This window comes from Lacerta agilis, chromosome Z (assembly GCF_009819535.1).
Source record: "Lacerta agilis isolate rLacAgi1 chromosome Z, rLacAgi1.pri, whole genome shotgun sequence".
NCBI classification, from domain to species: domain Eukaryota; kingdom Metazoa; phylum Chordata; class Lepidosauria; order Squamata; family Lacertidae; genus Lacerta; species Lacerta agilis.
In genome coordinates, this window is record NC_046331.1 from 20,838,668 (window position 1) to 20,852,605 (window position 13,938).

Here is a 13,938-nt window from a genome sequence, read left to right on the forward strand (position 1 = left end):
ATCAAACCACTCTCTCCACAATAAAAATTGTAGCAAAAGTGCACTTTTAATCTATAGTGTACATATATCTCTTAATATTTTCTATTTCTTACAAGACATTTTATTTGTAAAAGCATTATCACCAATTATACAAAATAGAAGTGGGGTGGTCCTATGTTCTGCCATATGTTCTCCTACATTACTCTGCCATATTTGCTGTTTAGTGTGTGCCTTCACACCTGTGACCTTCCTCCTACAAGATGACAGGCTTTGCTTAACAGCTCCATTTTGGGTCTTTACGGGTGGATTTCTAGCCAAGAGAACATTCACATTTAATGCATCATCAAGAGCCACTTGTAAAAGACTTATTTTATTAGTGATGACAACCTCTGAAGAAAAGATTACTTTTGCATATTTTGGCATTAATATATTAGGCAACATCAGTTTTCTCCCTGAAGTGGTTGAAGTGTGAATGCTGAAACCTGACAGATCGTCCGTTTTTAATTGCGGAATTTGTTGCTAGCGGAATTCTGCCGGGGAGACAATTGCGTAAGAAGACATTAAGAGAATGTGACGTGATGTTTGCACATAATGTTTTGGTTTTTTTTGTGTGTGTGTGGGGGGGGAACCACAGCACAAGTTATGAAATTGCAATTAAGTAGATCTCCTCCTCCTTGACAGTGTGCATGATACGGAGAGCTGCTTTGGGACAAGCAGAGGCAGCTTTAATGTTACAACCAAATTGAAGGCTGAATCTTCATTTCCACCCATGTGTCCCAGTACAGAGTTCCACATGTGCTCTAATGCTTACAAGGAGCTCCTGCACACGCTTCCCACTGCTACAATGGAGGCAATCCTGGTGTTTTTAGAGGCCTGCTCAAAGTGTCTCCCTCCACTTTAACATCCTGGGAAGCCATTTCAGGTGGGAATGTCAATTTAGGCAATTTAGGCACAACAAAAACTCCCCACAGCCCACCCATGAGGCACGGTGGTGACCACTTCAGGTGGCAGGATCCACAGGGGCAGCAGATCTGGTAAGCAGACACTAAGTGAAATTCAGTCTTCATGAGACAGCCTTATTTTTCTGTTGAAGCATCAGCCAATCAAGAACTGGGCAATTATACATGTTCCACAGCTTGAAATGGATACTTCTCAAGGCATCGGTACATGTTGACCTCAGTTGTTTCTTCTTAAACCCCCACTGTTTCCAAAACAAGGATGATTTGTTCATTAACCCTCAGAATTAGTGTTGCCTCTTAATAGGCATTTATAGAATGTAGATTTATTCCAAAAACTGCTTTTTTGTTTGTGTGTGTAGAGTTTGTTATACGGTGACACAAACACCAAATATATCTATTTTCAGTAGAGGGCACTTTTGGCTTATATAAGAGCTCCAAGAAATACAATAAATTCAGCTTACAGGACCTCAAAGACTTCCATCTACTTCTTTGCTCCCTTAGATTCTGCAATATTGTAGCTTTGAGTAGAGAATACATTATAAAGCACATAAAAATAACATTTCTATAAGATTTGAGGGAAAGACAAAGTGGGGATAAATGTAGAATCAGAATAGTGTTGTCTGAAATCAAGATGCTACCTTTTGAGGAAATTCACAACACTGTAGGAACAACTTTTTCTCCTTTTGCCACACAGAGAATTAAAGGTGTGATATTTCCAATACAACTTAATCTGCACACAATCCTGATGTTTTGGGCCACCAACAGCAGTCAGCAACTTTCTGCAGCTCACACCCTAAAACAGGTCTTAAGCTGTCACTGAAGACTGAAATCATTCTGCTAGAATACAGGAAAAAACCAGGAGAAATAGAAACCAAGGGACAGTCTCAGGCCATCAACCCTGAATGATGAACTAACTGTATAATGCTACTGAAAAACAAGAAAATCTTTCCTTGGTTCTTGAATGTTCAAGCAGGCATATTTCAAGTAGAGGTAACACAGATTTGGGAAGATAACAAGTATAAAATAGCCCAGAAAGAAATCCAAAGCAAGATGCCTTCTTGCTAACGGCAGTTGTCGTCCTTGAGAAAATGGCCCAGTTTATTGTCCTGGTGACGTCCTGTGGTCCTATGGCAATGATGAGGAATTGATTTTACTATCACTACAATGTCCTATCTGGGCGGGGGCTTGATTCCTTTTCTGAAAACATGTAAGATGCTTCAAAGTGCACTGTCTCAGTCCCTTGATTGATAGAAGAGGATATATCCAGATTCTGAGTTTTTGGAACTGTCCGATGTTAATCCATAGAATTCTTCAATTGCTTGAACATCAATTTTCTGCAATTTAAGACAACAAGAAGATTGAGGAGGGGAAAATAACATCACTACCTGTTGAATCTCACTTAGTGACACCCCCCCCCCACCTTTAAATTCAGCAAAATATTTCTGGGAGGTGGTGGTGATGGTCACAGAGAGACTGCATCAGAATTAAAAGATTTGGAAAATTCACTGGGATTATGTAACCAGCTATTTAATTTGGATCATTAGCTACACATTATCCCTAAGTATACTACAGAAGGAGAAAAATGGTTCAAAAACAAATATTTCCTAGCCTAAAAGGGTACCACTGATTAATCAAGCAGGACTTTAATTTAAAAAGGGCTCATTTTAAAATATAAAAGCTTTCAATTTCTATAGAAACTTAGAAACTCATCTTGGAAAAGGTATTTTGCTTTAGGATATGGAACTCTTTGTAATTAGAGACCATGCATCCTTTCCCTCTTAGGATGGTCTATTATCAACAGTAAATTGCATTAATTCTATCCTGTAGTTACTTACTGGCATTGTGACAGCTTATCTTTTCTTTTTTTTAAAAGAAAAGAAAAAACTAATTTTACTTTCATTTGTTTTTTTCCTGTAACCTGCTAACCTGCTTGTTATTAAAATTTAATTTAAAAGTATTTGAAAAAGGAAAAGGAAATGCATTCCTTTAGCTTCTACATGTCTGCGATGGGCAGGAGCCCGAGGAGTGGGGGTATGTGTGGGCAGAGGAGGCAGGTGGGAAGGATAATCTAAGGCCAGTGATTTGTGGGGTTCTGTGCAACTGGTGAGGCAGCTGCCAGTGGTGGTAGAAGAGGGGAGTCTGAAGGAGACTTGGCCACAGGAGCATTTATCACCAGTTCCAAATCCATTTCATTGATAAGGCCCATACGGTAATGGAAGGTAACATTTGGGTGTATAGGTAAAAAATAAGCAGGCATTTAATTTATCATAGCTAGCCCAGTTCTTCAGAAACTGGCAATTATTGGGGAAAACCCAAAAATATAAAGAAAACTGTTAGTATTGTTCTACAGTCCAAAAGCAGATTTTGGATTTGATGGATACAATCCAAAAGCCCCCTTTTTTGCACTGGGGTGTGGGGGGCTGAATTGGGCAAATTGGAAACTCCTGAAACAAGGTGTGTGAAGGGCCGGAGTTAGCCTGAAATGCACAGGATCCAGAGCTGTATATGAAACAATCAAGACTAATCTGGGACTAAAAACCATACCAGCTTCAGGCTCACAGCATTTTGTCTGCCTGCCCCGTCCCCTGCCTTCTGCCCTAGAATGAGAGGCAGACCTATGGATGCGATGGTGGCCCCATCTTTTCATTAAGCCCCATGGCTGCCGAACTGGGGTTTTCATTTCTGTCCAAATCTATGTTGTATTAATAAGTACCACCAATATTGAGGTTTTATATTCTTAAAAGATGTGTTAAATAAACTTGGGAGCACTGTTTCTCATAGCCAACACTATTCTTTATTAGACATATTAGGCGCTGAAGGCACAATTGGATCTCACCAACCAATTCCGGGCACCACAGTTTAAGGAGGATATTGACAAGCTGGAAGGTGTGCAGAGGAGGCAACCAAGATAACAAAAGGTCTGGAAACCAAGCCTTATGAGGAACGGTTGAGGGAGTTGTGTATGTTTAGCTGGCAGGAGAGGAGATTGAGAGAGGTATGATCATAGCTGTCAACTTTCCCCTTTTTTTAAGGGAAATTCCCTTATTCCGAATAGGATTCCTCACAAGAAAAGGGAAAAGTTGACAGCTATGGGTATGACAGCAGTCTTCAAATATCTGAAGGGTTGTAATGTGGAAGATGGAGTGAGCTGGTTTTCTGCTGCTCCAGAGGGTAGGACCCAAACCAATAGATTAAAATTAACATGGAAGGAGATTCTAACTAAAGCTTATGAAGAACTTTCTAACATTAAGAGCTGTTCAGTTGAACAGACTCCCTTGGAAGGTGGTAGGTTCTCCTTCCATGGAGGTTTTTAAACAAAGGTTGGAAGGCCATTCTGTTAGGGATACTGTAGCTGTGATTCCTGCATTGCAGGGGTTGTACTAGATGACACTTCTATGATTCTTTGAAATGTTCGTATATGAAGGTGAAAAGGGATATGGGCATTTGGGACTTGCAATGACTACACCACAGGAGCAGACCTGTGAGTATTCAGATCCTTGCCAACCTACTGTTGAGCCAAAGCAAAAACAAGTCAAAGACCAGACAAAAACAGCAGAAGGCATAACCAGGCACTCAGTGTCCTGAGTAATGGTGGAAGGCAGGCAACTGAAACCAATGTCTGATTTAACAGAATCAACTGGGTAGCAGAGGATATGATATAAGCCATCCAACAAATTCAGGAGGAATCAGACAAGTCACGTCAGGAGATATTAGCAGGTGGTGGGAGGCAAGTTACTAGGGAGAAAAAGGAGAAGATGATTAAATAAAAATTGAAAGCACTCACAGAACATCACAAAGAAAAACAGAAAAGGCACCTGGGAAAAGATGAGCCAACACAGGGTTCATAATACAGCAACAAGAAGTCATTACTCAAATTAAACCAACGACAGCTACTCAGATCCAGGCCCTAACCAGGGAAATAGAGCCACTGACAAAATGAACAGTCTTCTCCTGGCTCACATGGGCAGTGAGGCTGTGAAAAAGTCATGGTAGGTCTGCTGGGACTTTAAATGCACTAGCAGAGGTTAATGGTTCAGGAGATCCATTGCACCCCTACCTGTTTGATACCAAGATAAGGATTCCTGAGAAAAGTGGTTCAGGAGCCCAGCTGTAGTAGTACTGGGGGAGCTGGATGCAAGCTATTTAAGTGCAATCCAGCAGAGACTAACTCAGATCCCAGATGGATATGTATCCATTAATAAAATAGCAGCTGCAGTTACTGATTTGGTTACACATAAAGCTGGGGAGAGAAACTGGGATTCTGAGGACAGGCAGTGGTGGGAGGATTCTTCCTTGCCATCTAGGCATTTGCCACTTTCAATGTGGAGCAAGACCCTAGAGCACCAAGGCTTGCCAACGACACCCTAACAGAAACTATAACACTGGCAAAGAATACCTGGAGACATGGAATTCCGTTTCTAAAAGAAAAAGTAGCAAGAACAGCTGTCCTCCAGAGTGATCTGATGACTCACCCAGCGGGAACCCTAGAAACCAACCTGGCCCCAGGGGACCAGACTGGCAGCAACCCATGCCACAAATGTCAATGGGGAACCCAAGACAGGTGGGCAGGTGCCACGGCACAGGGAAGGGTACACACTGTACTTATGGCTTGATAAGGAACGTGGAAGATGTGGTCCTGGAACGATATGGAGCCAGACCTATAGAAGAGAAAAGAAAGGTGGCCAAGCCCTGTCTCTATGGGGTTATAGGCATCATATCTAGAATACACTGTGGTCCTTGGGAGCAGAGGTCTTTCCACAACCCATCAACCAACCAGCTGATTACTAATTCTGTAATAAAAATGAAGAAATGATAGGGGAAACCTGAGAGTCACATGACCAGCGGCTAAATTGAGGAGGGCTCCCTTCTCCAACCCACAATAAGCCACTCAATTAACCACACAGCTTGGTTGCAATATCTTTTCCTTTAAACAAACAGAACTTTTCCCACACATGAAAAAACCTTTCAGACTATGAACTGAAAAGGAAATGGGTTCCAATTTTCATTGCCAATCCTTTCAACAACAGTTCTTAAGAAAAAATAGATAGGGCATGAAAACAACTTCTTCCCGTTTCCGCAGCTATTTTTCACAATCTGATAAACACTTTGACGCTGCTGGCGAAACTATTGGCTTCTGGAAGTAAAAACACATCAGTCTCATGGCAACCATCACCCTTATGTTCCTTGCCCTAATATCAAGAATACTGCAGGATCAATACTGTATTTTTGGAAAAGTTACATCTTCATAGCCTTGAAACTTAGAAGTACAAGTTCAGTGTTGATTCAGAGTGTCTTTTCTAAATGGCCTCCTTTGTCTCTCCAGTGGAAAGCAGTGAATAGTGACAACACTCTGACCCATTGATTGCTATGCCTAGACGTCAACAGATATTGCTCCAATCAAACAAGACAGAGAAAACATGATCTAGACAGTGGACAGTAAATGGGATCAATTTTGTCCAGTGCAGATGTAACATGGGTACTCTGGTTTGCAAATCAGGAACTGGACAGGAATGAAACAGTCCCTCCCTTTCCCCCACTCCAGGGTGATCATCCTCTTTTATTCTGGTTATTTAACTGGGATTTCTTTGTAAATGAGAGATTGAACACATGCTTTGAAGTGGGTTTGCACATCATGGTTAGAAGAGACATTTGAAACTATGCTGTTGCCTTTAACAAGGCAACCAACAGAGTCTGTAATAATTTAATCACTTTTCACTATCAGCCACCTTCAAGTTAGGGCAGATTGTTACCATCACCACCTGTATCAGTTGACTTCAGTTGTTCAAGGACCTGCACTGAACCCCAACCTTCAAGATGGAACTTTATTAATTTTTGCCTCCCTTCTCCTTCCCTTCAACACCCTGCTCTTTGCTTACTTATGAAGCCCATCCAGGACTTCTGCATTTGTTGCTATGCAAAAGAACCTGGTGGCAGATCTCTTAAGACTCTTTCCCCCACTCCTTTGAACCCCTTATTCTTCTGTGACCAAGAATGAGAAAACAACAGCAAAATAACCACCCACCAAAAGTGTCTATGGGACTGGTAAAAGCAGCTCAGTTTTCACCAATCAAGGTTAACGCCTAAATAATGTGTTGTGACAATGGCTTACACCCAAGACAGCATGAGAGTTATTATCAGAGTGTGCAAAGTTGGCATAATATATAGACCTACCTCTACAATATCATCGTCAAACAGCAACCAAAAACCATGACTCTTCACAATGGTGATGTAATGTCCACGGTTTGGACCACTGGAACAAAACGAGAAAGTTGGTGCTGACCTTTAAAGCCCTGAACACCTTTAGCCCTGTATACCTGAAGGAACATTTCCACCTCCGTTGGACACTGAGGTCCAGCTCTGAGGGCCTTCTGACGGTTCCCTCCCTGTGAGAAGTGAGGATACGGGGAACCAGGCAGAGGGCCTTCTCAGCAGTTGCATCCACCCTGTGGAATGCCCTCCCATCAGATGTCAAAGAAATAAACAACTATACAACTTCTAGAAGACATCTGAAGGCAGCCCTGTATAGGGAAGTTTTTAATGTTTGATGTTTTACTGTGATGTTTTAATTTGTTGGAAGCCGCCCCGAGTGGCTAGGGAAACCCAGTCAGATAGGTAGCATATTAATATCATACATTAATGGTTGTCACTGAAACCTACAGGTTTTTTTAAAGTGTGTGCGAATACAGGATCCACACGGCAATGTATGCCTAATTCTTAGCAACCTGGGAATCTGTGTCTGTGCTCTACCACTTCCAAGAAGCAGGTGGCAGTTCACAAGACTGAACAGCCCTCCAAATGAAAACATTTCATGTGCATGGCAAACTAGCCAGGGTAGAGGTTAGGCTGCAACCCTTCTCATTGGCATTTACTGTTCTTTGGGAAAGGGCTGTGACTCAACAACAGCACACATGCTTTGGATGCTGCCAGCCCCTGGCTCAACCCCAGCATCTCCAGGCAGGGCTGAGAGGAACTCCTGAGCCTCTGCCAGATGTTGCAGTCACTACTGAGCTAGATTGACCAATGGTCTGACCATGTTTAAGGTAGTCTCCTATGTGCAGGTGATGCTCCCTTTTGCCATTTTTAATTGGCTATCCTTGTTAACTCGGTGTGGATGAATTCTCACCAGGTGGCGCTGGCTTCATGAAAATATAAACCTTTTAAAACATTTGGTCAAACTAGACTGCTTTAAATAATTTCATTGTTCCAATAATAGATTTTATTTCAATTTCCTTTTCAGAGAAGATGGGAGCAACCTACACCTGGCTTCTACAAATAACTCAGCATTTCTAAATGATCAGTGGAAAACATTAATTCATGTATAACCTGTGAGCGCATCAAGCAAATGTCTTAAATTACTGTAGGGGGGGCAGGGAGGGAGGGGGGAAATCCAACAATAGTTTTTTTGCTTTTTAAAAACTTGAGAACTCTTCCTTGATTGTACAAATGAGATGGCACAAAACATTCAGCTGCTGTAACATATAAAATAGTTATCAGTCATCTGTCACCTGCAGTCCTGAGCAGCCATTCCCTAGTAAGCTACCTTCTGAGATGTAGACCTATTATTATGACTAGTATCACAACCACATTTATTACTTGCCCTTCACTAGCAGGGCCCAGGGTGGGTGACAACAATTTAAAAATCAGTATTAAAAACAGTTAAAACAAACTACAAGCACAGTACATCCTGAAAACATACACCTCAAGCCTCTTTTACATTTCCTGAAAGTGCCTCTTTTACATTTCCTGAAAGCTGCATAGTGTAGGTGCCAGATACATCTCTGTGGGAATTCCACAACTTAGGGGTTGCCAGAGGGGATGCCCTCTGCAGGGATACAACCGCCACCCCAAACTTCTGAGGGCAGTAGAACTACCAAGACAAACTACCAGGTATTCTGCTGATTTTACACCCAGAGTGAGTATGTAGGGAAGGAGAGGGTCATTTAGTGCCTAAGTCGTTTAGAATTTCAAACACTAGTGTGAGCCCATTGAACTAGGCCTAGAAACAAACCGGCAGCCAATGCAGCTGTGTTAGAACAGGGGCTATACGAGTTCCATAGGGAACCCCAGCCAGTAATCTGGCTGGAGCATTGTAAACCAGATGAAGTTTCTGAGTTGTCTTTAAGGTAGGGTTACCAGACGTCCCCGGATTTGCAAATCTGTCCCCGGACAAATTCCGTCCCCAGAATGTCCCCGGATTTGCAAATCTGTCCCTGGGAAACATGGCAGCGGCAGCCTCAGCAGCCCGGAGCCAGCCTGGTAGCGCAGTTGGCTCTGGCTGGCTTCAGGAGCTGCTTGCTGCCGTGGCGCCCGCCATTTTTCCTCGGTGGAAGTCCCCATATGATGTGTCTTGTCGCAACACATCACATGAGGACTTACAGTGAGGAAAAATGGGGGGCACCATGTCAGCGAGCAGCTCCTGAAGCCAGCCAGAGCCAACTGTGCTACCAGGCTGGCTCTGGGCTGCTGACTGCCACTGCCACTGCCACTGCTGAAGGGGAACCAGGGACTTCAGGTGGTACAGATCTCCTGCCCCCTCCCCCCTTTGTTTTGACTGATGGGGGAGGCTCAGGAATTGTGTGCGGGCGGCCATTGCCCAGTTTTTTTAAAAAAACTACACCTTTATGTTTTACAGGGTGCAAAAGAAGAGCTTTGCACCTTTATACAATATGCATGTGTGCTTGGGCCCAGGGTCTTTTGATTCATTGAAAAAAATCTGGTAACCATACTTTAAAGGCATATTGCAATAATCCATTCTGGAAGTTACCAGAACATGGAGTACAGTGGCAAAGTCATCGCTGTCTAGAAGGGGCTGTAGTTGGCAAACCAGCTGCAGCTGGAAGTAGGCATTCCTAGTCACTGAGGCCATCTGAGCCTCAAGTGACAATGTTGAATCCAGCTACAAACCTGCTCCTTCCACAGGAGTGCAACCCTGTCCAGAGCAAGCCGTCTTCCTACTCCTTGACTTGAGAACTTGGAACACATAACATCTCTGTCTTTTCAGGTTACAGTTTCTATTTCTTGGTCCACATCCAGCCCACTAATACCCCCAAACACCAGTACAACACCTCAGCCACCTCTCCGAACTCAGACGGGAGACAGATAGAGATGGGTGTCATCCGCATATTCCTGCAAGAACCCTGCAGGACATCACAGGAAAGCTCCCACAGTGTCAAACAGTAGCTTCCCATAGTTACTTTGTGGAAATGGCCCTGGAGATATGAGCAAAACTACTAAAGTACAGTGTGCTCAAGTCTCACTTTTTTGAGCCAATCCATCAACAATGTCACCAACCAGGGCAACTGAGGCAGTTTCAGTGCAAGACAGAAATGGATTCAGATATTCAGTCTCCTCAAAGCATGCCTGAAGCTGGACCAACACCACCCTCTCAAACACCTTGTCCCAAAAAGGGATATTTGCCACTGGGTAATGGTTGCTTAACACTTCCAGGTAGAGGATTTTTCTAAGGAGGTTCTAAGAAAGTTCAGAGTGGGTGGTACCTCAACGATCGATGAATGGCAAATGAAGATGATGGAATTTATGGCACTTGCTGAACTGACAAGGAGACTGCGTGACCAGAAAGAAGATACGGTGGAAGTTTATTTCAAAAAGGATTGCAATGTTTAGAATTATGGACTCTTAAAGGAGGATAGGCTTACAGCATTAAGTTAGATCTTAGTTTAAAATTTAGAGTGTAGATTTATAATATAGGTAAAATATCAGAAACAAAATAGAAAATTCTTTCCAGTAGCACCTTAGAGACCAACTGAGTTTGTTCTTGGTATGAGCTTTCGTGTGCATGAAGTGTGCATGCACACGAAAGCTCATACCAAGAACAAACTCAGTTGGTCTCTAAGGTGCTACTGGAAAGAATTTTCTATTTTGTTTCGACTATGGCAGACCAACACGGCTACCCACCTGTAACTGTAAAATATCAGTTTAAATTGTAACTATTGTTACAATGTTAGGTATTATGATAAATAAAACTGCTAAGGATGATTTAAAGTGAAACTCAGAAGGAAAGGATCGAGGGAAGTCAATTAACAATGTTAAAGGAAAAAAAGATAGAGGAGTAACAAGAATTTTCCTGTTATGTTTTTGTTTTTAGCATTTTTTGTTGTATTTTGTATGTTTGTTTGATTATTTGGATGTATTTTTGTTTACTTGAAAATAATAATAAATAATAATAAAACAGAGTGGGTGGTACTTCTCCCTCCTCAAATGAAGCACTGACCAATCCATGGACCCACCCAGTCCATCCACTATGGTCAACTTTAAGAAGCCAAGATGGTCAAGGGGGTAGGTGGTCAACAACACTTCTTCAAGCAGCTGGTCTGCATCCTCAGACATGCAGGTCACTAGAGTACAAAGACAACCTATGTGTTCCACAGCAATGGTGAGTACACTCAGGAGAGATCATGCTGATGGCTCCACATATATCACCATTCCACAGTGTGATGAGAGTCTCAACATGTCAGCTGGGAAATCTCCCAGAGCATTCAGGAATCCATCAGACTCCACAATTCTGAGGGTGGACCATCCTATGGGAAGTGCCATCAACTGGTGAAGACAGGTACCAAAGAGCAGAAGCAGAATGAAAAAGAGGGGGACTACTTTGCACAAGGAAAGAGAGGTGAAAGCTGTAGGAAGATTTCCTTTAAAGTGCTTTGAGAGAAAGCTTGTAATAGAGGACATGCAAGACACTCCTGTGTTCCTCCAAATGTTGCTGGACCACAACTCCCATCAAGTTCCAGCCAGCATGATCAGAGAACCAATTATCATAGGCGAATTATCTTGAATCTGTAGTTCCGCAACATCTGGATGGCCACATTCTTCCCACCCCTGAAGCAAGAGAAAGCTTGAACAGACCAAAGACTCATGCAGTCCAGCACCTGCTCCTACAGTGGTCAAGCAAATGCTTATGGCAGGGGTCAGCAAACGTTTTCAGCAGGGGGCCAGCCCCCGGGCCTTAGTTTGCCTACCCACAAGCAGAATGTCTCCAAACAGGCAGAGAACAGACAAACATTTTCCCCAAATACATAGCAAATGCTCTATCACATGGCATGCATGTGATCCCTCATAGTTTACCTGCCACAATGAACAACTACAGCCACAAGATCATACATCCTATCTGGGTTTGTAGCATCTCCTGAAGTGTTGAAGAGTCGAAGCTCCAAAGGAAAGACTACGCGGTAGGAAAGTTTGGTATATCGATGCAGCTGGTCCATGTATTTGAATCTTTTCAAGTGCAGAGCAAGAATCATGGGCAACTTTTTCACTCGCATCCTAGGTCCACAAAATAAGACCAAAAGAGAATGAGATGGTGGAGGGTGGAATCCATGTTACCAAATCACTCTGAATTCTAAGAAAGCTTGTTTAAAACAGTAAACATGGTAAGTTATTCAAATAAATGGATAGCTTTTTCAATATTAGCAAATCTGAAACATTACTCAGAACCTCTTTTGTGCAACACTGGGAAGAATCAGTGCAGCTGTTTGCCAGCCTGCTGCCCTCTAGATGTTTTGAACTACAACTCTCATCACCCTCAGTCTACAAGCCCTCTTGTGCTGGCTGAGGTTGATGGAAGTTGTAGTGCAAAATATCTAGAGGGCACAAGGTTGGTGAAGGCTGAGAAAGAGCATTACGGAGCATCTGGATACAAAGCAGCTTCTTGTATGGCCCAAAAGCATCCGTCTCTCTTTACAACAAGGAAAGCAGAAGACTGAATGAACTCTGCCTTTTGGCTCTGGCTGCTATTGACTAAGAAATAAGAACAATTGATTTTCTCCTGTATCTGTGAGAAAAGGAGGAGGCAAAAGGGGTAACACTTACTCTTACCCAACCACCCAAGTCAGATGGCTTTAATTTGTTTTTGCAGGTTATCAGTCAGCATTTTCCAAAAGGAGAAAATATTGAACAGAAGTTATTTGATTGGCTCTGCTTCAAAACACAAAGTATGTTCCTGCTTTGTATTGAGACATGACAGCTTTCTTTTACATAAGTCACACAGGATGAAGCTTATCAGGGTCGCAGCCTCCACATGCAAACCTTCAAACACTCTGCATCAAGAATACGAAGTTTTGTGCCTGCTGAATTCTGCAACTTGCTGAGTTCAGTCTCTTATTTTGCATAAATCATTCATCACCTTTTATAAAATAGGTTTGGACAATTGATTCAAATTCTGAAAGTCATGCATAGAGCTTCTTCAGGGCACCCTCAACCAATGCCTGACTACTGGAAACTTAATTTAGTCATCCTTCCAGCACCTGAGATTTCAGCAGGCATAGTTTCAAGAAATCCATCACAAATGTGGGGCATCCCACAAGCAAGCAAAAAAAAAGGGGGGGAGGGGGGTTCAGGGACAGAAAGTCTAGGGAATACAAATTGTTCCAAACTGCAGTAGCTTTGAAATAAATGCTGCTTTGTAGCACTGAGAGTTCCCACCACCACCACCATCAAAGCAGTAAACATGCAATATCATGTTTGGGGTTTTTCCTGTACTCACAGTATTGCAGCAGACACACATGGCTCTCTATATAATGTATTGTCCCTAATTCAAACTGTAGCCAACATACCTTATTTTTAATGAGAACCAGGGTGGTTTAATGATTAAAGTGCTGGACAAAGGAAGACACAGGTTCAGATTCCGATTGGGCTTTTCTATCACTTTTTCCTCATCCTAATCTACCACACAAGGCGATTGTAAGGACAAAAGGGGATGGAGAACCATGCCTACTGCCTTGAGCAGATTGGAGGAAAAGTGACATAAAAAGGCAATAATCAACAGCTTTTATGCTTACCTCTTTTGCGCTTCCTGTTTGCTGCCACACTGCTCACAGTAGTATTTATATTCACTGCACAGAGTCTCAGTATTACTGAATTCCCTGTAAAAATGGGAAGTTAAATAAGAGTTAGGGCAGTTAGGGCAATTAGCCAAGTACTGCGAATCCCATTTTTCAAAAGCCAAAGCCATGGATCCCCTACTTTTGAAAGTGTTGGTATC

The 13,938-nt window shown here is 42.6% G+C and overlaps 1 protein-coding gene across 4 annotated transcripts in view; it reads right to left on the reverse strand.

Moving 5' to 3' along the window:
• Positions 1-1,331: 1,331 nt before the first annotated feature.
• Positions 1,332-13,938, reverse strand: part of LOC117039987 (ubiquitin carboxyl-terminal hydrolase 12-like) — a 47,771-nt gene continuing 35,164 nt past the window's right edge. For 2 of the 4 annotated variants that reach the window (XM_033137478.1, XM_033137474.1), the window contains 4 exons: positions 13,736-13,819; positions 12,024-12,221; positions 7,110-7,188; positions 1,332-2,272 (listed from right to left, as the gene is read on the reverse strand). In XM_033137478.1, coding sequence (XP_032993369.1) covers positions 2,171-2,272; positions 7,110-7,188; positions 12,024-12,221; positions 13,736-13,819 — 463 coding nt within the window. In that variant the 3' untranslated portion in view covers positions 1,332-2,170. The remainder of the gene's footprint in view (positions 2,273-7,109; positions 7,189-12,023; positions 12,222-13,735; positions 13,820-13,938) is intronic. The other 2 variants (XM_033137476.1, XM_033137475.1) reach the window with 2 other exon arrangements.